Genomic DNA, 26343 nt, shown 5'->3' with positions numbered 1-26343 from the left:
AGGGTATGGGACTGGTAAATTCCAGAAGAAGAAGAAAAACCTAAGAGCGAAGCGAACGCAACGTGCCTCGGCTCGCTGTACGTCGCCCCGGGTGACGTGGTAAGGGTTAGGATGGGCAGTGGTATTTTAAGTACAAAAGCAGAAGGAACCTTTCTCCATCCCTTAGACTCCTTATTAGATATATATTACACAATCAGGTTATCCTTCCGCGACGTATGTGTTTTGTTTGCCTTGTATTGTATTGCTCTTGGTAACAAAGTGACTCCGTGCTTCATCATTAGTTCATCTAGTTGGCTCATCCATTCATTTACATTCCTTCGTCTTCGTCTAATGGTTCGACACGGACTAGTATCTCCTCGAGCAAGCCTTCGAGAAACGTGCCGACGTCTTTGCCCATGCCTACAGGCTCGCTCTTGTCGAGACGATCGATCTCTTTACACACATTTGCTAGCTTGTAAACATGTTTACGGATGCGATCGTGCGCGGCTTCGGCGCGTTGACGTTGAGGTGTGATGACCTTCTCGTTGCGGTAGATCTGCTGTAATCGGATCTGTCGTCGCTTCAACGCCTCCTCGAGAGCCGGGAAGATGACGTCGTTCAATGCGTCGAGCTCGCCGTTGGGGTTTGCGGGGCCGGGAGGCGGGAATGAATCAGGTGCTGGGGTCTGCTGCTTGGGCTGCGCTTTGGATGTGAATGCTCCGGAACCTAAGTTGGGAGACGGTTGGGGAGTGGCTTTTTGCTGAAGTGCTTGTTGGTTATGTTGCGAGCTAGGCCCACGGTAAGGAGGGATTTCTGGTAGATTGAACGGGTTTGCTCGAGGGATACCTCGTTGTTGCTGGAGTTGGGCCTGCGGGTTTCGGGGTGTCATATTTTGCGGCGAGTGAGGATATTGGGATTGAGGAGTGTGGCTAATATTGAGAGCTCCCATGTCTTGTTGTAACTGGTCTTTCGCTGCTCGGTCATAGTCCGTAGATGTCATAGTAGGAATTACGGGAGCATTCTTCGAGATCGGTCGCGGAGTATGATAATCTTGTGCGTGCTTCGGTGGCGAGGGAGGTAGCGCAATCTTCGAAGGCGATAAAGCTCCAAGGTTGGGAACTGGCCGTCGCTGAGGCGATGCTTGTCGCGGTGTTGCGAATCCTGGGGGGTTGGGGGCTTTGAGAGTGTTCGAGACGGATGTATCCGCAAAGTCTTGAGCTTGGATCTTGTTCGGTGAGATCGCTCTGGGACTCTCACCATAGTCGGCGTCTAGTTGTCTTGATGCCCTCGCGTTTCTAGCGGAGTCATCCATAGCGTTCAATCCAGGCCGATTCACAACTCCTCCTCGGTCACTAACCAGTCGGACGGTGCCAAAATCCCATACATCTTCGTTAACGTGTTGTGGTTCGGTGAAGTCTTCTCCTTCGTCTATGTGTTCCTCGTCTTCTGACTTGTGTGTTGCGCTCCATCGATGATAGCGTTCGATCAACTCTGTTAAGCAGCTAGTCTTCTTAGCCTTTCGGATGAAAGGGTGCTTCAGCAGATCCCTAGCTGCAGGCCGTTCCTTCGGGTCTCTTTGCAGACATAATTCGATGAAATCTTTGAACGCCTTGGTGAAGTTGCCCTCTAGTCTGGGCGCGGGGTTTTTCGGGATTAGAAATAAGACCTTCATTGGATGAATGTCAGCATACGGCGGTTCGCCGTTTGCAAGTTCAAGCGCAGTGATTCCCAATGACCAAATATCTGCCTTGTGGTCATATCCAGATTGTTTAATGACCTCCGGAGCCATCCAAAACGGGGTACCAACAAATGTGTTCTTCTTGGTCATAGTCGCCGAGAGCTGGCCAGATACACCAAAATCGGCGAGCTTGACTTGACCATTGGAACTAAGAAGGATGTTCGCAGCTATAACAATGCGTCATTAGTAAATAGGGGATTGTAACGTTGGTCAGATGCATGCTCCATACCCTTGATATCCCGATGGAGCTTCTTGTCGGCATGCAAGTAGTCCAAACCCAAAAGCAACTCTCTTACGATGATCGCGATGTAGTCTTCTCCAATCATGCCGGGCTTCATCAGGTCGGCGCAACTTCCACCGGAACAGAACTCCATCACAATCCATAATTCGGCGCCCTTCGCATAAGAACCGTAGTATTTGGTGACGTAGGGTGATTGAAGTTCGGACAGAATTGCTATCTCTTGTATGATATCTTCAACCTCATCTTCGGCGCTCTCGATGTCGATGACCTTGATCGCTACGGCCTGTCCACTTCGCTTTTCGACGCTTATCTTAGGATTAGCCATTGGCATACCAATAATATTAGGATGGTGAGCACGTACCCTTTGAAGACCTTACCAAAACTACCTCCTCCTAAAGCGCAACTAGTCAGCATTGGTCTCCACCTACAACATCCCACCACGGAAAGATTGCTAACCAATGCAGAATTCCTTGGTATATAGGAGCTCTGGGTCTAAGGCTTCGTTATTCTCATCATAGTCGCGTTCCGCCATCTTGGCATGTAATTCCCGTTACTCGTAATAGATTATTTCGTGAAGCGTAATAGAGCGAAGTTGTGTACTTTAAAGCAGTCGGGTAAAAGTGTGCGAGAAGTCAAGTCGTGGTAAGCCAGGATTGGCGGATTGTAGAAAGTAGGTGAAGGGAATTCCAATTCTCCCGCTACTGAATTTCCACCGAAACAAAAGCCAATTACCTGGTTCCAAGGTTCGTAACAATTCAAAAGTCCAAGTAACCATAAGACGGGCAGTATTAGCCAACAAGAGGGGAGAAAATGAATGTAGATACGATCAATTGTGAGAATGAATGTCTAAAGCGTCTAATACAAAAATCCAAGCTTCAAGGAGAGACTAAAGACGGCGAAACTACCGGTGATTCGGTAGCGTGCATGCATAAATGCGACAGAGGGTAATGGCAATGTCAACAAACGCGGCAATGGGCAATCAATGCATGCCTAGAAAAAAGTTGATGTGGTGAAAATGGACATGGAGATCTGGGAATAGGCAAGTTAGAAACAGAGTAAAGAAAGAGAGACAGATGATTTGTTGATATGGTTCTCTGGTAACAGTAGAAGCTGGGATACGTAAGATACAAAAATACAAAATACAAAAAAAATACGGGCAAAAAACCGCGTTACAGCTACATTTGGATCGTACAAGGTGTGCAAGGTTTGCTCCACCGTGGGGTTAAAAGGAGGGACGTCGATCGATTGGACGAGAGCGATACGGTGAGTTTATCCCCCACCCTGTACCCCCTGAACGGTACGCAATACCTGGGCTGAGAATCCTTGTTACCATATGTTACTTCGCGGTTTCTTCGTCACGTCGTCACGTTGGTTTTTACCCGCGTACCTGCCCGTGTCGACAACGCCACAGCGCTAGATCCTGGACCCTTGAGTCTTATCAGCTACTATTAAGCCACGATAAAGGTACGTACCTAGATACGAAGTGGGGACCGGTTGTTTACATATGATGTAAGCCACTGTAAACATTTCCCTATTTTCTTTTCGTTTTTCTTTTCTTAAGCCGAGACACCTAAATCGAGATGTCGGAAACAAATTGTTGTCTCAATAATACCATTCAAGGGAAACATATATCGCAAGTTTTATGATACTAAAATCCTCGTTGGTTTTCCTGCTATATTAGATCTATCTCTATAATAAGCAAATAGCCGATCAATCTGGTTGCCACAGCAAAGTCCTAGACTTCTCAAGTTCCATGGTATCCATCACAACGCTAAGTGCCATCGTGTCATCATTCAATCAATGGTTCCCCGTGTGAGAAGAAAAGCCAAAGAGAGGAATTTTGTGTCTTATCGTGCCGTCCCGGATCACTTAGCCGCCCACCCCTAAATTTTAACTCCGAAGTCCGGATCGTCGACGCAGATCCAAGCAGGTCTCATCGCTCCGTCGCCAGCCACATTCAAGAATCGAAGATCGAGTCGAAATCGATCTCGACTTTTTCTCTCCGCCGGATCAATAGCTTGGCTTGAGGGTTCACCATGCGCGAAATGCCGAAGTCCAAGAAATCCGCTTCTAGTCCGGGTGCTAGCTTCCACTCATAGTTTGCCAATAGATGGCATAGAACCACTTTGAGAAGGTTCGTCGCAAAAAATCTTCCGGTGCAAACATGTTTGCCATATCCGAAACCAACGTGGTTGCGAGTCGAGCTCACCAATTGAGCCGAGCTAGCTCCTCCCGGTTGTGTACGGAGCTTAGCAAATCGAGTCATATCCCACTGTTCCGGGTTCTCGTACTGCAAAAATGAAAGTCAGTAAATACTCTCGTAAGTAAGTGGTGTAGGGGGTAAAGAACATGAAATAGACGTACTATGGCTGGGTCTTTCATGTGTGATACATCCATCCAGGTTCTTGTGCCCTCCTTCAAGAAAAGACCGTTAGAAAGTTGTACGTCTCCCATCACGCGGCGGCGTATCAATACTTCAATGAGGTCAAGTCAGCTACAGTTTCGTTTGACAGATCATGGGATCGGATATTACTCACACATTTCTGAGGGTGTCACTCGCTGTGATTCCTTGAGAGCGCTGTCAAGGAGGTGCATATTGTAGAACGACGCGGTAGTCATGCCTTCGGTTCGAAGCTGGCCAAGAACTTCCTCGCGAATCTGTTCCGTGGCTCCAGGGTGCTGAAGAAGATGGAACATGGTCTTTTGGAGTAGATCAGTTGTCGCATGGGCCGAAACGAGAGCTATCATCAATTGCAAGCCCGTTGCCATAGTCGTGTCGTAGACTAGTCCTCTAGCCTTTGCCTCCTGCTCCAACCATGTGAATCCATCATCAAACTTGGGGGCTTCTTGACCGGCAGCGGCGGCGTCCTTTTTCATGTTCTCACGTTTGGCTACAAAGTCCGCTAGTATTTTCTTTTGCTTGCCGAGATACTTCTTCATCTCCTGACATTCAGGTATGAACCAATGCACGAGATGTCGAAGAGGCCATGGCCAATCATGTAGTTTCATTGCGCCTGCGAACCAAGTGTGATGGAAGTGCTGGGACGATTGGATCCATTCCTCATTCCGGCATAATTCCTCGCCCACGAACAAGCGCGCCGAGACCCGGCTGACCATATCAGTCAGAGTTTGGCACAAGTTCAATTCAGTCCAGTCTTTCTTCGTTAGTTATTGGTCTGTTGATTGGTTCGACACTTGTGGACTCACCTGAAGTATTACCGACGGTTTTAGACAGAGCGTAGTTTGTTTCGTCGGACATTCGTTCTGTCATGCTGACTGGGAGGCTAATAGTTAGTATTATGATAGAATAGCCTACATACGGAGTTCATAGACGTACGGGTAGGCCTTAGGAGGTTGTTCCTGACAACAGCTATCAATATATCACTTCGGACGAAGAATTGGATGGCATCAAATCCGGGAAGACTGCCATGGAAATCCTAATTGGAAACACCATAGCTGTTAGTTAAGTTCGACGTGAGCTAGGTAAGTGGATGATGTTCCAACATACCTCGTGAAAAGCTCCCTGAAAGCTCATGTTGGGTTCATTTCGAATTTCTTCCATAAGTTCTGGAGTCAAGACAACTCTCTCTCCCAAGTCCGTCATGACACGCCATGGTTTGCGAGGGTGTTTTTCTTTGGCTTCGTTCAAGAAGCTCTCGGCGGATGCTGTAAATGTTTTCTTTCAACGTAACTCGTTAGCTAGGCACTTGTTGACTTCGGTCATGTTGGACTTTTTACTTACTCTAGCAACAGTACTGGAGAATAATCCTCTGGTGTTGATGGAGGGGAGAGCTTTAACGGTTTTATCGGATGATGCGAATCTGTAGACAACCACCACAAGCATAATGCAAATAACAGGGAAATATGAGGGTAGCTGGACAGTGGGAAGCTCCCACTGTAACCCATCTTGTATTGCCGATGGCGAATGTGAAGGTGAATTCATGGTCATGAAGGATAACTGATTTTCTTGAATTACGTATCTTGTCTAAAATTTTCTAGAAACGAAAACTGCTTAGCATTTACATATTACCAATTAAATACAAAATAATAAGGGTGACAACCTCCCTTTTAATAAACTACCTAAGGTACTTAATAGTACATAGAAACAAAGAGTCGGTGATCATGAGAGGTACTCTACATCGAGCATGTAATGTAATTCATATCCAATGTCTCACATGCCCCCTGACTGGCTTTTTGGCGTGTGATGGTCTGCATAAAGATGAATGTAGCAAAAGCCACACCGGCCATAGTTGCTTTCTGTTTGGCTTAATCATGTCAAGTGCCGAGAAGACCGGAATGGCTGCATTGTAAAATTGCGAATGCTTTTGGTGAAACGATTACCAGCCAACCAATTTAACAGGCAGTTAACGGTTCGACCAACCAGTACGTACTTGATGTAAGCCACAAGCGCCCGTCCCGGTTGTGTAACCGATGACGTTCACACAAGCACTGCCGGCTGATAAATTAATAAAGTTTTTATCTCTTGCTGCAAGGTCCGGTACCTAGGAAGGATCGGGGTCCGACATCTTTTAAAGATCCGAATACCCGACCCACGAAAGGCGTTGACAAAGAAATTTTGTCTCTGTGTATTTCACGATCCTCACATGGGTGATTCAGGGTTTCTCATCAACAAACGTCATTCCTATATCTTTCAACCAGCCACCACTTCTACTACCCACCTGCCCAGTACCTAGTATGTGTCAGTCAAAGGACTTCCAGGGCTAGTTCAATTTCATTTCAACACTTACGTAAAGTCTCCTCTATTCATCCAGCATTCAAGATGAAAGATGCGCTAGATGTCAAACATGCCTACCTGGTATGTTGTACCCATGCCGTACAGGTCCCAAACACGATTTGTTCTTGCGGGGAAATGGAGATACCCATATTATGGAGGTACCCAGTAAGTAGGTAGGTAGTTATACCGGTCTACCTGCCATGCATATTCATCGCATGACGCGGATATCGGGCTGTATAAGAGACTCTCTCCGATGTACCCGAGGTCTCGGACTTGGAGTTTATTTTCAAAGAACGCGTAACCATTATTGTCTCGAGATCATACTGTACGCGACGTACGGTGAGCCACCGATTCATTGAGCACCTAGCTATGTTCTCGTCAGTCTACCTGTCTGTCTGTCTCCCTCTGGGTGAACGCAGCGCTTTCACGCACACAAGAGTGAGGGGATATGCTGGAGACTGGAGATTTCGCAACGGCATACGAATGCCTCGTAGGCAAGTACTTCCTCCTAGTCGCGCCCTTACATATGTACATGACACAATTTATCCAAGCGTTAAGATCGCCATCGTACCTCGGACGTTGATCAGATGCCGCCCCGGCGTGCCGTGTTAATAATCGTATTTCAACGGTTACCTACCTAGGGGTATGTATGCGGTTATGTACGCTGCATTCGTACATGATTCTTATGGGACTAAAGCACAATACCCATGTAGACCTGCTCGGTTAGTGTCGGAAACACACATACCTATCTGGGCATTTGCTACTGTCGTTACTATTATTACTAGGTATTCGATCAACCTCTCAAGATCCGTCGAAGTTTCAATGAGCTGAAAAGCTGAAAGACATGTTAGTATGACACATTTGCACAAATCAACACCATTAGCGAATGAGAAGCCAGAAACTGCGTCGTATCTCATAAGGAAAGACCACCTAGTCTTATATAAAGAGACGTTAGTTACCTAGCTAAAGTTGCTAAACCGATGGTCAATTACTCATCTTCTGCTCGAGACCTGAGAAGAAGCCAAGATTAGGGGATCTGGCTGGGTCCAACATCTAACATCTAACCGTTAGCTTAGACGCGTTGACCCACGGGGTTACGTTAGTCTATAGAGCTTAATGGGTAGCTTATCACGCCTAGTTTGGAAGTATTGGCTAATAACTACTGGTAACGAGTTAGACATCTAACCGTCGAAAACCGAACTTTAAAAGACTCGACTCGACTTAACTCAACTCAACTCAACACATCTCAACGTTGAAAACTCAATTGAAGTCGAGGTCTCTGCATTGGCAACTAGTAATTTTCTCTCTCTCTTTTCTTCCTTGCAAATTCAAGATGCGAGTTCTTTTCCGCCACAGGAACATTACTTATTCATCACGATTAAAGAGAGCGAGAGCTGACGAGAGCCTCAGATGCACCACGTGATGTTAATGAGATCCTCTCCTCTCTCTCTCCCCAGACTCTCGCGTCGGGATGGCGCGAAAGAGGAAAATTTTCTGTACGTAATTTGGCCCACTTTCCCGTTATAGTGTTATTATAAATGCGCTTAGAGTCCCATTTGTCAATTGAATGGGGGAAAGTGAAAACCTTTCAGTGGATCTATCCTCACGATCCGCCACCGATAGGACAAATTAGGTAGATTTTCCGCCGAGCGTATTATGGGCAAGACTGCGAAAGAGCCCGTTCAAATCATGAGATATTTTCGGCAAACCCGTTAAGCCGCTGGTAGTCAAGTCTCGAACCTTGCTTAGAGCCATTCGAAAACTTTTTCTAGAAGGAATGTTACCATACACACACGCATGGCTTCTCCATTCTCCATCAGCTCCATCACAGAGTCACGCCGCTAACCGGCACCGAGAACCTTATTTATATATCCCTTCATCTCCTGAGCGATCCGTCTGAGCTCCTCTTCAATTCCCATCCATCTTCAAAACTGTTCATTACATAATAGTTACCTTCATTTTAGCGTGTCGTCGTTCCCCGTGGGTCTTTCGTTAAACTCGGTTTCCAATTGTCGAGATGGACACTATTAACGAAGCGGAGAAGACCCCGTCGAAGGAGGCTTCATTGCCATCTAACGAACAGAAAGATGTCGAAACCGGTGAGGACCAGCTGCATCGTGGTATGCACAGCTACCACCTGCAATTCATCGCCATCGGAGGAACCATAGGAACCGGAATGTTCCTCGGAAGCGGAAATGCTTTGGCGACCGCTGGTCCAGCAGGATGTCTCATCGCCTTCTTGTTCGTCGGATTAATTGTCTTCTCAATCATGACGAGTTTGGGTGAGCTGGCTAGTTACATACCTGTAGCCGGTAGTTTCACCGTATACGCATCTCGGTTCGTCGATCGGTCGCTTGGTTTCGCCATGGGTTGGATTTACTGGTTTAGCTGGTCGATAACATTCGCTCTCGAGCTCGTAGGATCCGGTCTCATTATCCAGTACTGGGACGCGAGCCTTAATATCGGAATCTTCATCGCCATCTTCTGGGCTGTTTTCACTGCCGTCAACTTCCTACCGATTCGGTACTTCGGAGCGTTCGAGATGTGGTTTTCTAGCATTAAAGTTGTAACAATCGTTGGCTTCATCATCTTCGGTATTTGCATCGATGCCGGAGCAGGTCAGAATGGATATCTCGGATTTCACACCTGGGTAACACCTGGTGCTTTTGCTGAATCAATTACCACTGGTGCCTCCGGAAAGTTTATCGGATTCTGGTCCGTTCTCGTTACCGCCGGGTTTGCTTACCAAGGTGCAGAGCTCGTTGGTGTGGGCGCAGGAGAAACTCACGATCCGGCAAAGAACGTGCCAAAGGCCGTTCGATTCACATTCTGGGCTATTGTTTCGCTATTTGTTGGCACGATCTTCTTCTCCGGCTTGCTTGTGCCATACGATAACCCAAACCTTTCGATCGGCACGACAGACGCCTCCGCATCACCGCTTGTTATCGCAGCCAACCTAGCAGGCGTTCCCGTCCTTCCTCATATCATCAACGGTGTTCTTCTGACTGCTGTTCTCTCCGCTGCGAATTCTAATGTGTATTCCGGAAGTCGAATTCTCGTCGGTCTAGCAACGGAAAACAATGCTCCGGCTTTCTTAGCCCGCACCAACCAGCACGGAACCCCTTACTACGCCGTCGCTCTCACTTCGGTTATGGGTCTTCTCGCTTTCCTTAACCTGTCGGAGAATGGCGGTAATGTTTTCGACTGGCTACTCAATATCACTGCTATTGCTGGTTTTATTACCTGGACCTGTATTAGCATCTGCCACTTGCGATTCATGAAGACGTTAAAGGCTCGGGGCATTTCTCGACAGGATTTGCCATACTCGGCCCCCCTACAACCATACCTAACGTGGTTCGGGCTCTTCTTCTGCATCCTAATTATCCTGACCAACGGATTTACCGTCTTCATCAAGTGGAATACCGGCAACTTCTTCGCCGCATATGTTAGCATCATCTTGTTTGTTGTGCTCTTTGTGGGGCACAAGTTGATTTACAGGACGAAGCCTGTAAAGGTAGCCGACATAGATCTGGACCGCGATAGGGTCAACTAATTATTCCCCTTAAATCATGTATATAGATAGATGATTGGGATATTCTCCCTTTTTGATACCCCAAATATTGATCATTTCGAGCATATTGCTAGTCTGCCTCGTCCAGCGTCGCTTAGTGTTTATGTTTATTGATTCATGATTTATTGCTACCGGGGGAGAGATTTGCCTAGAAAATGAAATGGGGATGTATATGGATTGGAGGAGCGTGACTTCTGTTAAATTATCTTTACGACTAAGCGTACACTTTAAAATACGACAACTGGCATTATAACCGCTCTTACGAGGACATTCAATATCCACAATACTTAATGCTTGTAATTTGTCTTTTATATGAGGCGATCTCAAAGCATGTATATCGTTTCAATCGTCGTCTTTTTCCTTTTATTTTCCCTTTCTCTTTTCTTTAAGGAGCTTGCTCATCAACTGTGAGCTTTTTTCTACAGGGCATTTTTAAGATCTTGAAGTCTTAGAGACAACTGGCGATACATTACAAGACGACCGTGTTAAATAATATCATATAAACAATCGTGAATATTAAAATTGAAGGAAAAGCTCAACTTATCAATAACGAATATTCATTAACTTATATCTCAAGTTCTGGCTGAATCAATATAGTCACCTGAAGCTAACTAAACAGTAGAATAATAATTTGTATCGTTACCTACGTAACATATGGCAACTTCATGTGAATTCTGAACTTCTTATAATATCAGTTAGTTACAGATAGAAAGCTCCTCTTTGATCTCATTAATCTGATGACCGTGAACCAAGTTTCTCTGGTAACCTGTCCCGCGCTATAGTCGTCGATTTTATTGCACTTCAACCCCAAACCACGTCAACCGTACCATGTAGACTATACTATACGAAAAGTCGACCACACCGAGTATACGATACAATGACTATATAACGTCAATGTAATACGCCAACTATAAAATCCACCGACTTTACTGATTAGACATACCCGCCAAGCTATATATCTAGACACTTGCCCTGGAAACCCTAGGTAAATTAATTTTTTTCTCCTCTTCAACTTCTTTCCTACTAATTAGATTTCTTCGATCCTCCTACTCCTCTACTTGTTTCCTAGTGATATATCCTGAACCCCACCACCTCTAGGTGCCTTTGGCACATTCCAAACCTAACAAGCAAATTCTTGAAATTCGAAGTTATCGAATTATCAAGATTTAATTACGCTTCTATTAGGACACTCTCCTCATCAACCCATTTACACACTATCAATTCTTTTTTTTTCACATAAAATTATTCTAAATACAAGTTCAGCCTACATTCACTTCCGTTCATCCCTTTTCTAATCATCAGCTACAATGATGAGTACGAACCCCACGGCAAATACTGCCACGACATCCGCCGTTATGGCTTCGACCGAACCATCAGATCCTACTTCTGGCATCAAGACTGTTATCTGGGGTCTCGTATACAAGCAATCCTTCAAGAATGTACTTCGAGCGAGTGGCCCTGTGAGGGAGAAAGAACCCGCTGGTAAAGCAGCCCAACCAGCCTCCGATGAAGATGAAGAAGAAGCTCCACCAGCAATACAAGCCCGCGTAAAGATTCGGTTCGATAAGATACCCCCACAAGAATTCACTTTGCAACCCGGAGCTACCAGTTTCGGCATCAGTCTTGGTGTTCAAGCCCGTGTCGATGTAGATTACGTCGATTCTACAGGCCACACTATCCGTAACGCCAGTAGTTCTTCTAGACCTGTCCTCATGAACGCAACTGCTTCCACCTCCGGCGGTAGCAAGAAATCAGGTCCATCAAGGAAGGTACCAAAAGTCAGCGCCGGGACACCAAGAATCAGCGTCGGCGAAAACATGGAGTGGGTACCGATCACCCAGAACGGACAGCCGTACCTAAACCACGACAACCGAGATGCCTCGAAAGTCAAGATCGGCCCTAGCGTGAGATTACAAGGGGAACTAGTCTGTAACTTCGAAACGGACATCTTCGTTGTAGACCGAAACTTCCTCTATGCGCGTGAAAGACCCAAGGATTGTGATAAAGTTGTCGCGATTAACTTATTCGTGTCCAAGGAAACTGAACGAGGGCAGAAAGCCCGACGTCTGACAGAAAAGGACGAGATCCTTCTGCACCAGAAGAACGTCGCCCTCAACGTCAACGACCCGGGCACAATGCTAATATACTTCGACCTCCTCGTCACAGCCTACGAAGCCGAAAACTTCGTCAACGACTTCAGCAGCCGCACAATCACGTTCTTCTCTGGCCCCGAACACTGCGACCACGCGGACTGCGCCGCGATGCGATTCCACGTGAACAAGAACTTCCGCGCCGCCGGCGCCAAGAACATCCTCTCGCGCTCGTGGTGGACATTCGCCGAGTTCTGCTTCCACGAGTCCACCGCAACCACATTCACCGCATCCCCGCACTCACACGACCTGATCAACCACCTCGACCCAGAGGAAGCCTCCCAGGTGCGCACTTGGTACCACTCGTTCCTCAACCACCCGCCCACGGGGACCGCGAACGGGGTGCGCTGCACGGAGATCTCCGTGTACGGCTGGACGGGCATGAATCCCGGCCCGGTGAAGTTCCACCATTTGATTGATGAGATGAACGATTGTGTGAATGCCGGACGTGCGGGGGAGGATAGGGAGTATGTTGGTGGGTTTATTGATCCCGTGGTGTCGGTGTGTCTTTTCTGCAAAGGTACGGGGTTTGGAGTGCAGCACTTTACTAAGACGATGCTTCCGAAACGTGAGGATACGGGGTTGATGTATTTGCATTATGGGGTTGATAGTGTGAAGAATCGCGAGGAAGAGGGGGAGAGTTATAAGGGGAAGGGAAAAGAGAGAGCGAATTATGCGCTGGAGGATGGAGCTGCTGGTAGTAACGTGGGATTCGGTGGTGGTGGTGGTGGTTATGATGCTGGTGTTGGTAGTAGTGCCGGCGCTGGAGCTGAAGGTGGATCTCAGAATGGAGGTGGACCCCAGAATGGCGGTGGTGAGGGTATTGGCGATGGTGGTTCTGGTGGTCCTGGTGGTTCCGGTGCTGTTGACCCCGGTGCTGTTGACTCTGGTGCCGGTGGCTCCGGTGCTGGACTTGGTGGCGAGAACAACATGGCCACCAACACGGGTCCTGCCGAACAGACTCAAAACCACGGCAACCTGACAATCTCTAACCTCTTCGAGACGGCAAAATACGCACCGGAGTAAGTTGTTCTACGGTTACAGAACCCTTACCGCGGAAGTATGGCAGAGGAATGGAGATGGTACTTGGGCAATGGAAGGATGATTGATGCTTCGATTGCTATTGCTGTATGAGACTTTTGCGTTTCGACTGGAGTTTTGCATGCTGGCAATGGATTAGGCAGACCACAGATAGGGAATCAATTGCAGTCCTCTATACATTTGATACGTGCTATGTGATATGCCATCTAATCGTAGGACTCGATCCCCTGAAGGACCAACCATGCGGACGAACTTTTCTGACTCTCAAGACATCTACAATCTCCGAGGGCAGTAATAAGCATGTAAATTCATAGGTATCAGCTGGAGTAAATAATTTGACATGTCATATACTCGACAATTGACATTGTAATAAAGACTTACACAGCATCTACCTTGGTTGGGAGGTCATAGTCGGATCCGGACCGGTGACCGGGGAACGGCCCCATTTAAACTGCTAGCATCAAATATCCTGAAAAGGCAATTCCATTTGAGTGGTATAGTCACCATCTTCCATCCACCACGCGCCTTTTTTGAGAATCATTATTTCTCCTCATTAGAACTAGTCGCGTGTTTCTTCAAGAAGGCATTGTACCTCTCGTAAAAGACCGGCGTGCTAGGATGGGTTATGATAACCGCAGGAAAGCAATGGGGCACGCCTTTGTAGCCATATATCTCGACTTCAACGCCAGCAGCTTCGAGGGCCTCGGCGTATGCGAAAGCGTCATCCCGATATATATCAACACCTGCGCATTGTATTACTAGAAGAGGGCTAACAATTAGTCACGTATAGATGGAACATACAACATGAAACGGAGAAAAGGGGTCGGCAAATGCTTCTTACAGGCTGGAGGAAGATTCGCATGCGACGCCGCAAGCAGAGGCGAGTGTCTGGTGTCGGGCTTGACATCAGGATTGTATGCGTCGAGAAAAGCTTCGTTTATGAGGACATTGAGGACGCAATTAAAGGCGTTCTGATTGTAGCTGCCAAACTCATACTTGTCTCGGGGAAAGAATTTGGGATGGCAAACTGCTGGGAAATGAAGAATCTGGGCGATGATGCCAGTGATACCGCTATCTCTAGCCATGATGGCTAGACTTGCAGCCTGTTTGCAATGTTAGCGAAGCATACTCTGTATAACCAACCCCCATTGGAAGCTTACAAGATTGGCTCCGGCACTACTTCCGGCAACGATAATCTTCTCTGGATCAATTCCAAGGGTTGTGGCATTCTTCTTACACTAAAGCTAGTTAGTCTATATTGGACATAAGCCAGCGATTGGTGAACATACCCATAATAGACCATCATAGCAATCATTGCTCCCAATTGGAAGGGGGAACTCAGGGGCTCTTATTAATATTAGCTAGGTCGCATTATACCGACTTCCAATTACTCACAATCGATATTCGACGCTCGCAACGACTATGTTAGGGTTCGTGGCTGCATAAACGTTCTCGGCACCATCTACCTCGTGTCGCCCGACAGCCCAGCCTAGATAGAGGTCAGCGAGCTGCAGTCACGGAAAAGGGGTCGTGCTTGATGTTCCATACCACCACCATGCATGCGATAAACCAACGTAGCGCCCGGCAAAACCTTTGGAGATTTATAAATCTTCAACTCAATCAAGTGCCCGTCACGCGCAGGAACTTGTAGCAGTTCGGTCACAACGTCGCAATACCGATCGGGTCCACCATGTGGCATAGGGGCGTCAGGGTCACCCGCAGCTTGGCGAAACGCCGCGAAATCTGGTAACGCCCATAATTGGTCATAGGCGGCTGCAATCGCGGGCTCGGCCTCTATGAACTCCGGCGTTTTCTCCGATAGATGGCCATGTTTTGGTAGAGGCGTGAAATCGACATCGAGATCGACGTATTCGGGCTTGTCTTTGAGAGCAACCATTGCAACTTATGGATATTCCGCCTGAAGATGCTCGTTGTAGAGTATATTAATCTCTGTGAGCTTCTCTCGAGCACAATAGGCTCGATGAGACTTCTTATAGTTGGTATTCCTCTTAATCACTATGTGATGAAAAGCAATTGCGAGCATGCGCTTAGCTTGAGGCGATGCTATCTCCTCAGCCCGCAATGCCCCTGTCCCTCCCAGATCTCATCCTGAATCATTTTACCTGGCTGCCTGTATTCCAAAGCCACCTCAGATAAGTCTGAGTTAGGTTAGTGGTTAGGTAGATGGTAGGGTATGAAAAGCAATTCCTGTACTTACCTACTAGACTGCTAGGTACGTCCCGTGTATCGAATCGTCGGCGATTGAGATTTGCTTAGCCCCCTGAGCTGAGAAATGATCCCGGGTCCTTCCCCGTCATTATGAATCATGATCGCGCTAACCGCTTCGGTCGAACTGCAGGACCTTCCCGTCTTGGCGCGGCGATCGAGTTGAGCTACGGAGTTAAGCTACGGACCGACCCGCAGTAACAGACAGGGAGCAAAGGCAGGAGCAGGATCACCAGATGCTAGATAGCGCCGATGGAAGTCAAGCCCCATGTTCATCGGTACCCTTAGCGCCGACATGGTCTTGAGAACCTTGAATCTACCATTATGAATCATTCGGCGTGTCGTAGTTGGAATTTACGATAGGAACGAGCATGGGGGCTCAATCTTACTGTCGCTGTCGGATGGTCCCGCCATGCTCCTTTCCCATCAGCGCGCAATATTTGAAATGGCATATATATTCTTGAAGTCTTCGACTCGGGGATAGAAGACGATATGTAAAGCACGAAGTAACTCATAAAATCCCCAATGAGAATAACCATGGGAGGCATCACAACAACCTCAACAATGCCTCCAACCCAAGCAGCCAAATTCCCTCTCCCCAAATCCGCGACCAACCTCCGCGTCGTACCCGACGCACAACTGGACCTCCGGCCCACACCCGAGATAATCGCAGAACTGCACACCTTCCGCCCCATCACCTCCGAGAAAAACGTCTGGGCATTCTGGGACAAAGGCCTGTCGGCAATGTACCCAAGCTACCAACACACCGTAACAAACTGGGTGCGCAAGCTCGGTCCCTCCTGGACAATCCGGATCGTCGACCTGCAAGACGGCTCGCCGAACCATATATACAACTACGTCGACAAGACCTGGTTCCCGGCGTGTTTCCAAAACCACACCATGAATGGCCGACACGCCGCGCAACACGCCGCAGACCTAGTTCGTCTGCCCTTGCTCTACGAGCACGGCGGCGTATGGATGGATGTCGGAAACATGCTCCACACACACCTCGACCGCCTCTTCTGGAACCATCTCACCTCCCCCACCTCCCCGTACGAGATGGCAGTATGGGTGATAACAGGGCAAATCCGCAAACAATGGGGAAGTTTCGGGAACTACATGCTCGCGGCACGCAAACACTGCCTCTTCATCAAGCACTGGCACGCCGGGTACCAAGCCCTATGGACCAACCGCACGAACGCATCGGGGATGCACACGGAGCCGCTGATGCGGGAGATCGGGCTGGCGGAGGGGATGGCGGACTGGCGGTTCGGGGACCGAGTGCGGGAGATGAGCGATTACGTGGCGCACATGTTGATGGGGGATCGCACGCGGAAGCTGGTGGATGTGGAGACGGGGTGGGACGGGCGGGAGTTTTACGAGAGGAAGGTTTTCCATGTCGAGGGGATAGAGAACGGGATTCTAGGGGCGATTAAGACGGATTACGACGGGTACAAGCAAGCGGCGCTATTCGGCACGCGACTCGATGAGGCGGATGTGGGGAAGAGGAAGGAGGCGGAGGAGTTTGTGGTTGAGATGTTGGAGCGGAGTCATATGTATAAGGTGTACCATAACTCAGCGGGGGGGACGCCGGCGTTGGGGGATTTGGTGAAGAGGGATGGGTTTAGGGATGTGGATCATAGGCCGGGGACGTTTGGGGAGATGTATCGGTATGGGACGGTGCATTGGGAGTCGATGCGCGAGGTGGAGCGGATGCTTCCGGAGGAGACGGATGAGGAGATGATTTATGCTACGCCTACGATGCCGGCGGTTCGTGTGGTGGATTGAGGGCCGAGGGACTATATATTGAAGGGAATTTGTAAGATAATATGTACAGGGAAAGGGGTGTGGAATTTAGAGTTATACTTGCCATTATCATAACTTGCACCATATAGGATATCCTCACAAGCAACCAACCTCACAAATTGACCATATCATTAACACCTCAAAAATAAATTCAACGTCACGAGAACTTGTTTAATTAGTTCTAAAGCAGAATCGGGGCAACAGCGAACCTGAGCTGTTGCAAATTTAACTATGACATGGTCTATAACGCATTACGCGAGCCGTGAAAGATGATGCAGACAATCCTTATGTTCCCTTGTCTCCTAGTATCCCCTTACGCGGCCGAATCCCTTCATTATGCTTCGGTTTCCTACGAGTCCTCGATGAACTCGATCATAACCGTACCCTGCTTCAAACCAGCTTCCTGGATACTCTTTTCGAGCTCTCCGATTAGGTCTCCGCCTGGTATAGCCTTGAGCTCGAACGTGACGCCCTCCTTGCCCTCGAGAGGCTCGGCCTTGAGCCACTCGTAGATACGACGAATGGTGTCTGTGATAAGGAATCGTCGAATAATGCGACCGCCTGCGTGTCGGAATTGTATCCTGGTCGTAGTCGCCGGGTTGTTGTCGGGCTCTACGTGAGGGTTAGAGGATGATATTTGGGCGAACGCTGCTCCAGATGCCTCTTCTGCCGCATCACTATCCGGATCAGCAAGCTCCTTGCCCTTGCCCTTTCCAATATCTGGGTTTGATTTAGTAAGAGCGTCTGGGTCCAAAACGCTGGGTTCGGATGGGCCACCGTCTTCGTCAAGACTGTTTTTTAGAGCCATCTCAAGCATCTCCTCTTCCGTCATACGGCCAATATCCTTAGGCTTCGATTTCGGTTTCGTCTTTACCACAGGATTCTTGCTGTTGGCTGCTAAGCTGTAACGGTCTAGAAATTCAACTAAATCTTGGTTGAATTCTTCTGGGGAAGGGAACGACTCTCCCGACCACACCTTGACCTGTTCTCCGGTGCGGGGATCGATAATCGAAACATGAGGATAGTTATTCTCGTCTTCATGGCTGCCGTTGTGGAAATAGAATTGCGTGTAAGAGCGTGATAGAGGGTCGTCTAAGGTGTATTGTAGGAAGATGAAGTGCTCGCGCACTAAGGAAACGATGTTCTCGTTCTTCCAGTGGTCTCGGTTAAGAACTTGACATCGAAAGTCGTCGAGTTTTTGAAGGTTCACGAGTATCCACTTCTTCTCATTCTTTCCAAGGTCTCTCGCGGATTCTAGGGGAAGACGGTTGATTAGGCTAGTTGGGGGTGAGAATAGATCTCGTAATCTTCTCGTTGTGCTGTCTGGAGCGCCCATGGTTGGTGGGAATCGCGATGATCTTGCGCCTGGGACTGTGCGGTCGTCGGTGTCGGACCAGTCAACCGATGATTGGTTAAAGGGATTTGTACTCGAACCTAGGGAATAAAGTTAGTGATGCATATATAATGAATAATATAATCATTGTTATTTACCGTCAGCTCTGCGCTGTCGTCGTAGTTGTTCCATGACAGCAGCGTCTCGGTCGTCATCCATGCCCCACGACGGGTTAGGCGCTGCGAGGGTCTCCGTTGTTTGTGCTATTGGGGCCCGCACTCCATCTCCGGACGCATGGTTCTCTGAATACATCTCTTCCTGCAATCGTCTAGCCATAGCCGCATCCTCTTCCTCCTGAGCGTTTCTCGCTATCGCCGCAACATTATCATCACCGTCATCGGGTACCGCGAAGTCGTTATCATCCATCTGAACATCATCGTCGTCGTCATCAGAGTCTATCACAATGAAGCCTCGAGAATCTTCGCGACCGGTAAAGTTTTGACTTCCAGTTGCGGCCGTGGGAGGTTGTCGCGCCGAGGTTGAAGCGGAGGTGGAAGCAGCAGGTGCGTTGAAGCTTGCCTCTAATTCGGGATTTTCGAAATAAAGCTGGATAGCCTGCATCGGGTCGCCACCGGATATCTCGAGGTAGCCGCGAGCTACACGCTCGGCTGCGACGCCGGTTATGCTCATGAACTGGTCTACCTCTTCATCCATCTTGGAAAAGTAGCGAATGTCGACCCAGTCTAGATAAATAGAAGTTGGTTATGGAGAGGGGAGTCAATCGATATGGTTTGATTCTTCGTCCGGTAGAGAATGAGCCAACACGCAGTGAGGTCGTGGTGTCGGTTTACTATTAAATTGTAAAGGTCGCGGGTAGTATTGAATGGAATTAGACGAATGAATTCAAAGTTCACGATGGCCCGGCCTAAGTAACTCGCCCGATGTCTGCCTGTAATAAATGCGAAACCAGTAGAGCAGTCTAATTTTGTTCGAAAAAAACGCCAAAGGACCTATGGCCGTCGAGGCAAATGGAAGAATAAAGTTGTTACGATCGTTTGTTCATGCAGATTGAAAGCTGCTGGATAACGTTGGATGAGTTTGGAAATGGTTCAAAGGCGGCTATTGTGACGCAACATAATCTTGTGGGGCCGAGCACCGATAGGTAGATAGGGCTGATAAGGAGCGAAATAGTGGGTGCCTTCTTATATTTTTACCGGTAAATCTCCGTCTCTGTTGCCAGCAGCTGGCATCACCTGGCAGCTCTTTACAGTTGTAAAAAAGAAAGGGGAATGTTTTACAAAATATAGCTTCACAATTGCTATATATAGGTAGATATTAAGTAATCAGTTACTTGTATTGATGACTGACTACAAATGGAGATCTATGACAGCAAACACGAAGTTTGTACATAAGAGACCTCCATCATCCCCGGATAACATATCGTTATTCCATTCATCATCAACATAATCTATGATTGATGTCTACGAAATAAAACACCCACTCCCTAACGCCATTCTTCGCAATACCCCCTTCACCAAATCACGCAACCAACTGTTGGGCGACCTGGCCCAAAAGCTTCTGCACGTCTATAGACCGATCTGCTTCCGCCATGGCCTTCAGCTTCTGTTCCATCTCTTCACGCAGCGAGCCCTGTTCGCTAATCGAACCAAAGACGCCCTTCTTCCATGCCTTCACGAACGCATCTAGAGATTTAGCCCTGCTTGTGCGCTGGCTCTCAAGAGCAATGTCGTTTTCGTTTGCGACAAGTAGTCGAAACCAGCGGGTAGCCACAGTTGCAGCTGTCGGGTCAGGTGAACCTTCTGATTTACTTGCTTGGTTCATGATCTCAGTTGTGCTGGTAAACCACGTGTCCTTTGCCATCAAAATCGCTTGTTTTGCCCCTTCCATGGTGGTAATTACCTCGCCTAGTACTGAAACTGGGGTAGCTTGCATCTTCTGGCGATTGTAAGCTGTCATGTCAGCTTTGAGTGCTGCTTCCGCCGTTCTTCGCTCCAACTCAGTGACTTTATGTGTTTCGTCATCAGGTTTCAAGTATTGTGACACCAGACTGACTACCTCCGCGTACATGTCTAAGTCCTCGCGGGCGCTAGCGAACTCCGCGAGTGCTGCAATGGCATGGGGTCGGTATTCGTCATTATTCCGCTTTGCTTCGCGTATAGCTATCTTCTTCAACTGGGCAGCGAAAGCGGAATCATCGTTCCAAAGCTTCTTGCCGTGGAGCACAAAGAGGGGATACGCTGTCACTAGTTTCTCCTTCCCTTTGAATGTCTTGAGCGCCAAGGCCTTGTCTAATACAGGCCAAATCTTTTGCAGCTCCGTATCGGCGAATTGACCATCTTTCCCAGCAGCGCTGCTGAGCGCCGTGACCATGGATGCAGTTGTCAAAGCGGCACCATGTTGGAGAGCCCACTTCGACGTATCCAAGCCTCGGGACACAATCTGCGTGATTTCGTCAACGAAGCGCTTTACGCTATGGCTTCCACCCGCGTGCTGATTCCAGGCAGCCGCAAACTCCTCAGAGACGTATTCGTCGGTATCGTGCTTTGCAAAGTATGCGAATGGCAAGAGACGAGCCTCTAGGTCAGTAAATGCATCTGGTGAAATTTTAGCGATGGCCAAGACAGCATCCGCAACTTTCTGGCGCCTGGTATCATCCTCGGCGCCAAAGTACAACTCTAGGAGTCTAGAGGTAAATCGATCTCGGACCTCTATGCTCGCAGATCTCAATAAATATGCGGCGCTTCTAGCATAAGCCTTACTCGTTTCGTGGTTCCGATCCAGGATCTGCGTCTCCATCGCCTTGAGAAATGTTGCATTGTACGGTGGCAGAAGAATGCTATGCCGTAAGGCCAGAGTATTAAGAACTTCGCCACAGCCGATCTTCGTCTGCATTCCAATCGCAGATTTTATGGTCGATATCAATTGCGGAGCCAGTTCTTTCATGACGTCTTCATCAACAAATCGCAAACAGTCGACGACGCATTCGAAAATAGGCGATCGTGTAGCAAAAGTACTTCGTAATTTGTCAAGGCCCTCGCGGTCTTCCTCGCTTACTCGTTGATAGTAATAATTGACGGCTTCGTGCTCCACAGTGCTAAGTAGCCCAAGGCAATGCGTAATGATAGTTGCAATGAACGGCTTCAACGCATCACCACCGTTCTTGACGACATCAAGAACTGTAATAATAGACATACTCTTCACCTCCTTTGCTGAATTTTCGATTCCCTTGTCAGATAACAGGAATGGGACAACTTGGGTAATCATTGCCTTGGCGGAAGAGGAAGAGTTGTTTTCCTGAAGTTGGGTAACTAGTGTCTTCGACAAGCCCATACACAACTTGAGCGCAGCCTCTCGGACCGAAGTTTTTTGGTCATCTAGGACTCTCAACGTTGCTTTCCAGATGTCCGTGTAGTACTTTTCGTACTTGGGAAACTTTTGACCATAGATGAGTTCAGCAATCGCCGCGCAGCTCGCCTCTCGCACCCGCCATTCTTTTCCGTCCAAGATACTTTTCAGAAGATCGTTCATGATGGCATCGAAGTGTGTATCGATCACAACAGTTTGATCCTTTACGACAGCCTTCCATATGTCGTCCATCGATCGTCGCACATTCGAATTCGGATCAAATCGATATCGATATAGCTTCGGGTAGATTTTAGGATCCAGTTCCGCATCGGATAGGATGTTGCTCAAACCGAACCGACCGAATGCTGAGCGAGCAGTCCATGTTGCGGCATTCGTAGCTAGTGCCATGAACTTGTAGATGAGACTTTGGTCACCGACTTCGTTGGCGAGACTAATGATATCTTTGTATGACGTGATAGATTTGCCCTCGCCCGTTGGCAGTGCACCGGCATCAAAGAGCTCCGTATCCTCGTCGACTTTAAGTTGTGTCTTGGTTCCGGTGAAGCTTGCCACCAGGTCCTTAACAAGATCACCCTTCAGAGACTCGTCGCCCTTTTCGTACACCAAAGCTAGGCCACGGGATGCAGTTTCCTGGACGAGCTCGTCGCGAGCAGTGAGAAGTCGCATAAAAGCAACTTGACACTCGCGTAAACGGGATTGAATCTGAGGTAGATTTGAGCAGTATTGAATGACACAGAACAGCCATATACCAGAAGCCTTCAAAAGCGAAGGCTTAGTAGTCTTGCAGTCGGTAATGAGTTTGTTGATTGTGGTATCAATTCTAGAGGGTCGATTCCCAAGAGCCTCGATAATGTCGGATTTACCAGTACCCGAGGGTTCCACGTCTAAAGAGAGTTGTACGGCTTCGGAATCCCAACGAGAAATCGCACAGGCAATTGCTTCACCAATAGCGAAGTGAATTTCTGTCCTCTTGATTTCCGACAGTCCAAATAGCTTGTCCAAAATCTTCGCTACGGGTTCCGTATCGTTTCCTGACACATCAGCCAAAGAAGGAATCGCTAACCTTCCCAGTGCGGTGATTGCTTTTTCGTTGCCTGAGGCCGCAAGCTTTGCCAATGAGTCTATAATTTTAGTCAATTCGTCATCATTAACAGGGAAATGAACGTTTGCAGTCCATAGCTGAGAGATGGAGTCTAGAGCGGTGGCCTTGATATCCGCGCTTGCCTTTTCCAACGTAGAGGTAGCACTCTCGTAGAGAAATTGGGCATGTTCGGATACATCTTGAGGCTTAAATTTTCCGTAGTACGCAGCTCGAGAAAAGTAACTGCCTAAGCAAGCGAGAGAGCCTTGATATTCTGCAGATTGAGAAGCAGACGGATCCATATTTGACTCAACGAAGTTTCGCAACTGAGAAATAAGAATGGCAGACTCGTTGCTCCATGGTGCAAGTATACCAAATGTTTTTGACGCCAATTGCCTAACCTTTTGGTTATTTGATTTGATCAAAGGAATCAATTCTCGTGTTCTCGCAGATAAGGGTGATATGACGGTTTTCGAAGGGGCGAATGATAATATCTCTGCAACACAGCTAATACACTCTTCGGCACCGACATCAGGGTGATCTCTAATCCCATCAAGTGCTGCGTTAAGGATTTTCAAAAGGGAATCTGGCTTCGAGGTAGCGAAATATTGTCTGATACTATCACGGGTTGCTAGGTCGTTTTCGATGTTTCGTTCTAGTTGGGATTCCCAGTCCACTTCGAATTTGTCCTCACCTAATGCAGTAAGAAACAGAATTTTCTTAATGAAGTGTATCGCTACCGGGAAAGCTTGAAGACAGTTGTTTGGGAATAGAGTGTACTTGGATGTCTGATCAACATCCATGCGATTCTCGTCTTCTTTGCGGCTCATATTGAAGAACATCTCTGCCAGTTTTTCCCAGTCAGGTAAGACCAGCGCATCGTCGGGATTTAGCTTAGTAGCCCACCAAGGGTCAAGTCCTCGTTGCCCCTCTTCCAACACATCACGTCGTTCAGTGGACCCACCACCTAGTGCAAGAATATCGATCCATCGAGCTTTAACGTTACTGTAAGGAAGGCTATTATTCGCGAAGCGTGCCGCTATATGCCGTGCCGTCCTTCCGCCTTGCCCACCTGACAGAGCCATATACTCTAGAAGCAATATTTCTAGGTCGCGGGTTTCCGCTGGATTAGTCGGCTTGAAAAGGCCCATCATGCTCGACAAAGCGCTCTCGATGTAGACTACAATATCAGGGCTTGGATCAGAAACGAGGGAGTCGAAAAGCCATTTCAGGAGTGAGTCTTTCGCCTTGTATTCGAACAGACTACCCCTAGCTAAGACACCAATAGTTTCGTACGCATTAGCTCGTAGCTTCAACTCATCCTGGATCTGGTGTATATTTCCTGGGACTGCAGGTTCCGGCCATCCTTGTCCTAGAATGTAGTCCTTCAAGATAAGAACGAGAGAAGGGCCCATGGTATTACTACGGTCAGTAGAACTAGAACTGTTCCTCGCAATCCATCCCAAAAATGCCAGCAATGCCTTGTTTAAGCGAGAAGCTTCCAGGCCAAGAACAGAGGCATTACGGCCAGGCCCAAGATTGAAATCTTGCTTGGCGGTCTCTACTGCATCGTCGTTGAAACTGCAGGCAATGACTGATTTCGAGAGTAGTTTGAGAATTTGTGTCCGTTGAGCAGGTGGAAGCTTCTTATGTGCGTCATAAAGAGCTTTAACCACGATTTTATTTTCAAGATCAACACTTGACCGTTTGAGGATATCGTCGGCGATCGATGTGATTCGTGAATCAGCCGAACCGGCAGCGCATATTGTTGGGATATGACGTTCAGAGTCCGTGAAAGCCCCGCTAGCCAAGAAACTGACGGCCTTGATCTTGCATTCCGATAAACTTAGGCTGGATGGGTTACTTGGATGCCAGGATAGGGGGTTTTTGTTCCTCAGAAAAGCAACATCTTCCAAGGAGAGGCCGGATGGCGAATCCCGTAGCTTTATATCAAGGTCTTCTTCTTTTGCAAGGGCCAAATCCTGCCTCAGAAGGAAGAGCTTGCCAAGCCATTGTGATATATAGCCAGCATCTACCGGATCCGATAGGCCCGTTTGCTCCCGCAGAGCAATATCCTCGTTACTTCCTCGACCAGGTATCTTAATATCCAGAAGCAAGCGCAGGAAAATATTAAAGAATCCGGCCGCGCTAATCGGGTTGGTTTCCTTTGAGATTCCTCGAAGAACGATCGGGAGAAGTTCCCGTCGTTTGGATTGGTCGAGCCTTGTGATTCCTTGCTTGATGAGATTCAGGTCTAATTGCTTTACCATAGGCGAACTAGTCTTTTTGTACTGGTCTACGAGAGCAGCAACGGGTAATATGACGCTAGTTTTAAGGTTAGCAAGCAAAGGATTTGCTTCGATCTTGAGAAGAGACACGTACCCTGTTGGTTTAACAAAGTTGTTGACACTGATGAATGCTTGGAAGGTCTGTATATACAATTTAGTATTACCCCCAGGCCACACACCAGGATGGGTTTCATACAGCGTCTCGGACAGCCTTATACTGACTACCAGCTTTACCGACAAGGGGAACAAGATGAGAATTCAGTGCATCGCTCAGTTTCTTATCGTCTCCGGATGCACCGGCGAATTTGTACCGTATTGATGATACGAACTTAAGCTCGGCTCCTTCAGTAGATGAAGCCATGTGTGATATGGAAGCCCGCCAGGGGCGAGAGAAAGCACTCAAGAAAGCACAGAATATGTGCCACGTTAATGCAAAATTGATGTCGCACGTAACTCGAAGTTGACGAATCCAATAGTATATTCGTAAATAATCGATTATTAGCTAAGCAGCTAGGGGTGTTGTTCGTAGGTAGATATTCCGAATGGTCTTTTTAAGTGAGAAATAAACGCCGGGAAGGGCACAGATTCATACCCTCAATTTCCTCTAGACTTCTGTGGACGTACGAAATGAAATGATTGCATTGAAGACACTGACGACCGCTAAGCTTGTGACTTTTTAACGTAACCCTTTTCCCATATCCGTGTTTTTAGCCAGCGAGATGCGCACGTCAACACATCAATCACCTGGCAACGAGTAGAAACATGAA

The 26343-nt window shown here is 47.9% G+C and overlaps 8 protein-coding genes across 8 annotated transcripts; 3 read left to right on the top strand and 5 right to left on the bottom strand.

Annotated features, from left to right (window-relative positions):
• Positions 1 to 99: 99 nt before the first annotated feature.
• GGS22DRAFT_2301 (Pkinase-domain-containing protein) lies at positions 100 to 2990 on the bottom strand. Its single transcript, XM_047966543.1, has 4 exons — positions 2415 to 2990; positions 2320 to 2350; positions 1947 to 2263; positions 100 to 1884 (listed from the first exon to the last, which is right to left on the bottom strand). Exons 1-4 carry the CDS (start codon positions 2488 to 2490, stop codon positions 308 to 310), a joined length of 2001 nt encoding a protein of 666 aa, XP_047823480.1. The 5' UTR covers positions 2491 to 2990; the 3' UTR covers positions 100 to 307.
• Positions 2991 to 3596: 606 nt separating this feature from the next.
• Positions 3597 to 5986, bottom strand: GGS22DRAFT_148819 (cytochrome P450). The gene is made up of 7 exons (XM_047959043.1): positions 5701 to 5986; positions 5467 to 5637; positions 5296 to 5395; positions 5166 to 5234; positions 4496 to 5113; positions 4323 to 4432; positions 3597 to 4248 (listed from the first exon to the last, which is right to left on the bottom strand). Exons 1-7 carry the CDS (start codon positions 5905 to 5907, stop codon positions 3916 to 3918), a joined length of 1608 nt encoding a protein of 535 aa, XP_047823479.1. The 5' UTR covers positions 5908 to 5986; the 3' UTR covers positions 3597 to 3915.
• Positions 5987 to 8160: 2174 nt separating this feature from the next.
• Positions 8161 to 10421, top strand: GGS22DRAFT_2244 (amino acid permease/ SLC12A domain-containing protein). The gene has a single exon (XM_047966522.1). The coding sequence runs from the start codon at positions 8711 to 8713 to the stop codon at positions 10244 to 10246; it is 1536 nt and encodes a 511-aa protein (XP_047823478.1). The 5' UTR covers positions 8161 to 8710; the 3' UTR covers positions 10247 to 10421.
• A 1004-nt stretch (positions 10422 to 11425) lies between these two features.
• Positions 11426 to 13492, top strand: GGS22DRAFT_194043 (uncharacterized protein). The gene has a single exon (XM_047965447.1). It carries the CDS (start codon positions 11572 to 11574, stop codon positions 13438 to 13440), a length of 1869 nt encoding a protein of 622 aa, XP_047823477.1. The 5' UTR covers positions 11426 to 11571; the 3' UTR covers positions 13441 to 13492.
• Positions 13493 to 13995: 503 nt separating this feature from the next.
• Positions 13996 to 15352, bottom strand: GGS22DRAFT_182986 (alpha/beta-hydrolase; the record flags this gene model as incomplete). The annotated part of the gene is made up of 6 exons (XM_047964034.1): positions 13996 to 14213; positions 14297 to 14558; positions 14616 to 14693; positions 14745 to 14802; positions 14851 to 14944; positions 15004 to 15352. The coding sequence occupies 6 exons, from the start codon at positions 15350 to 15352 to the stop codon at positions 13996 to 13998; spliced, it is 1059 nt and encodes a 352-aa protein (XP_047823476.1).
• Positions 15353 to 16245: 893 nt separating this feature from the next.
• Positions 16246 to 17469, top strand: GGS22DRAFT_176903 (uncharacterized protein; the record flags this gene model as incomplete). The annotated part of the gene is made up of 1 exon (XM_047963471.1): positions 16246 to 17469. The coding sequence occupies one exon, from the start codon at positions 16246 to 16248 to the stop codon at positions 17467 to 17469; it is 1224 nt and encodes a 407-aa protein (XP_047823475.1).
• Positions 17470 to 17649: 180 nt separating this feature from the next.
• Positions 17650 to 19912, bottom strand: GGS22DRAFT_2192 (uncharacterized protein). The gene is made up of 2 exons (XM_047966510.1): positions 18979 to 19912; positions 17650 to 18921 (listed from the first exon to the last, which is right to left on the bottom strand). Exons 1-2 carry the CDS (start codon positions 19532 to 19534, stop codon positions 17837 to 17839), a joined length of 1641 nt encoding a protein of 546 aa, XP_047823474.1. The 5' UTR covers positions 19535 to 19912; the 3' UTR covers positions 17650 to 17836.
• Positions 19913 to 20170: 258 nt separating this feature from the next.
• Positions 20171 to 26324, bottom strand: GGS22DRAFT_2191 (proteasome component). The gene is made up of 3 exons (XM_047966509.1): positions 25773 to 26324; positions 25671 to 25717; positions 20171 to 25613 (listed from the first exon to the last, which is right to left on the bottom strand). The coding sequence occupies exons 1-3, from the start codon at positions 25935 to 25937 to the stop codon at positions 20360 to 20362; spliced, it is 5466 nt and encodes a 1821-aa protein (XP_047823473.1). The 5' UTR covers positions 25938 to 26324; the 3' UTR covers positions 20171 to 20359.
• Between the last annotated feature and the right edge of the window lie 19 nt (positions 26325 to 26343).

The sequence above is a fragment of the Annulohypoxylon maeteangense genome (genome assembly GCF_022496945.1).
Source record: "Annulohypoxylon maeteangense strain CBS 123835 unplaced genomic scaffold GGS22scaffold_1, whole genome shotgun sequence".
In the NCBI taxonomy this organism is placed as follows: domain Eukaryota; kingdom Fungi; phylum Ascomycota; class Sordariomycetes; order Xylariales; family Hypoxylaceae; genus Annulohypoxylon; species Annulohypoxylon maeteangense.
The sequence above is the reverse complement of the archived record's forward strand: the minus strand, read 5'-3'. Positions and strand labels throughout refer to the sequence as shown.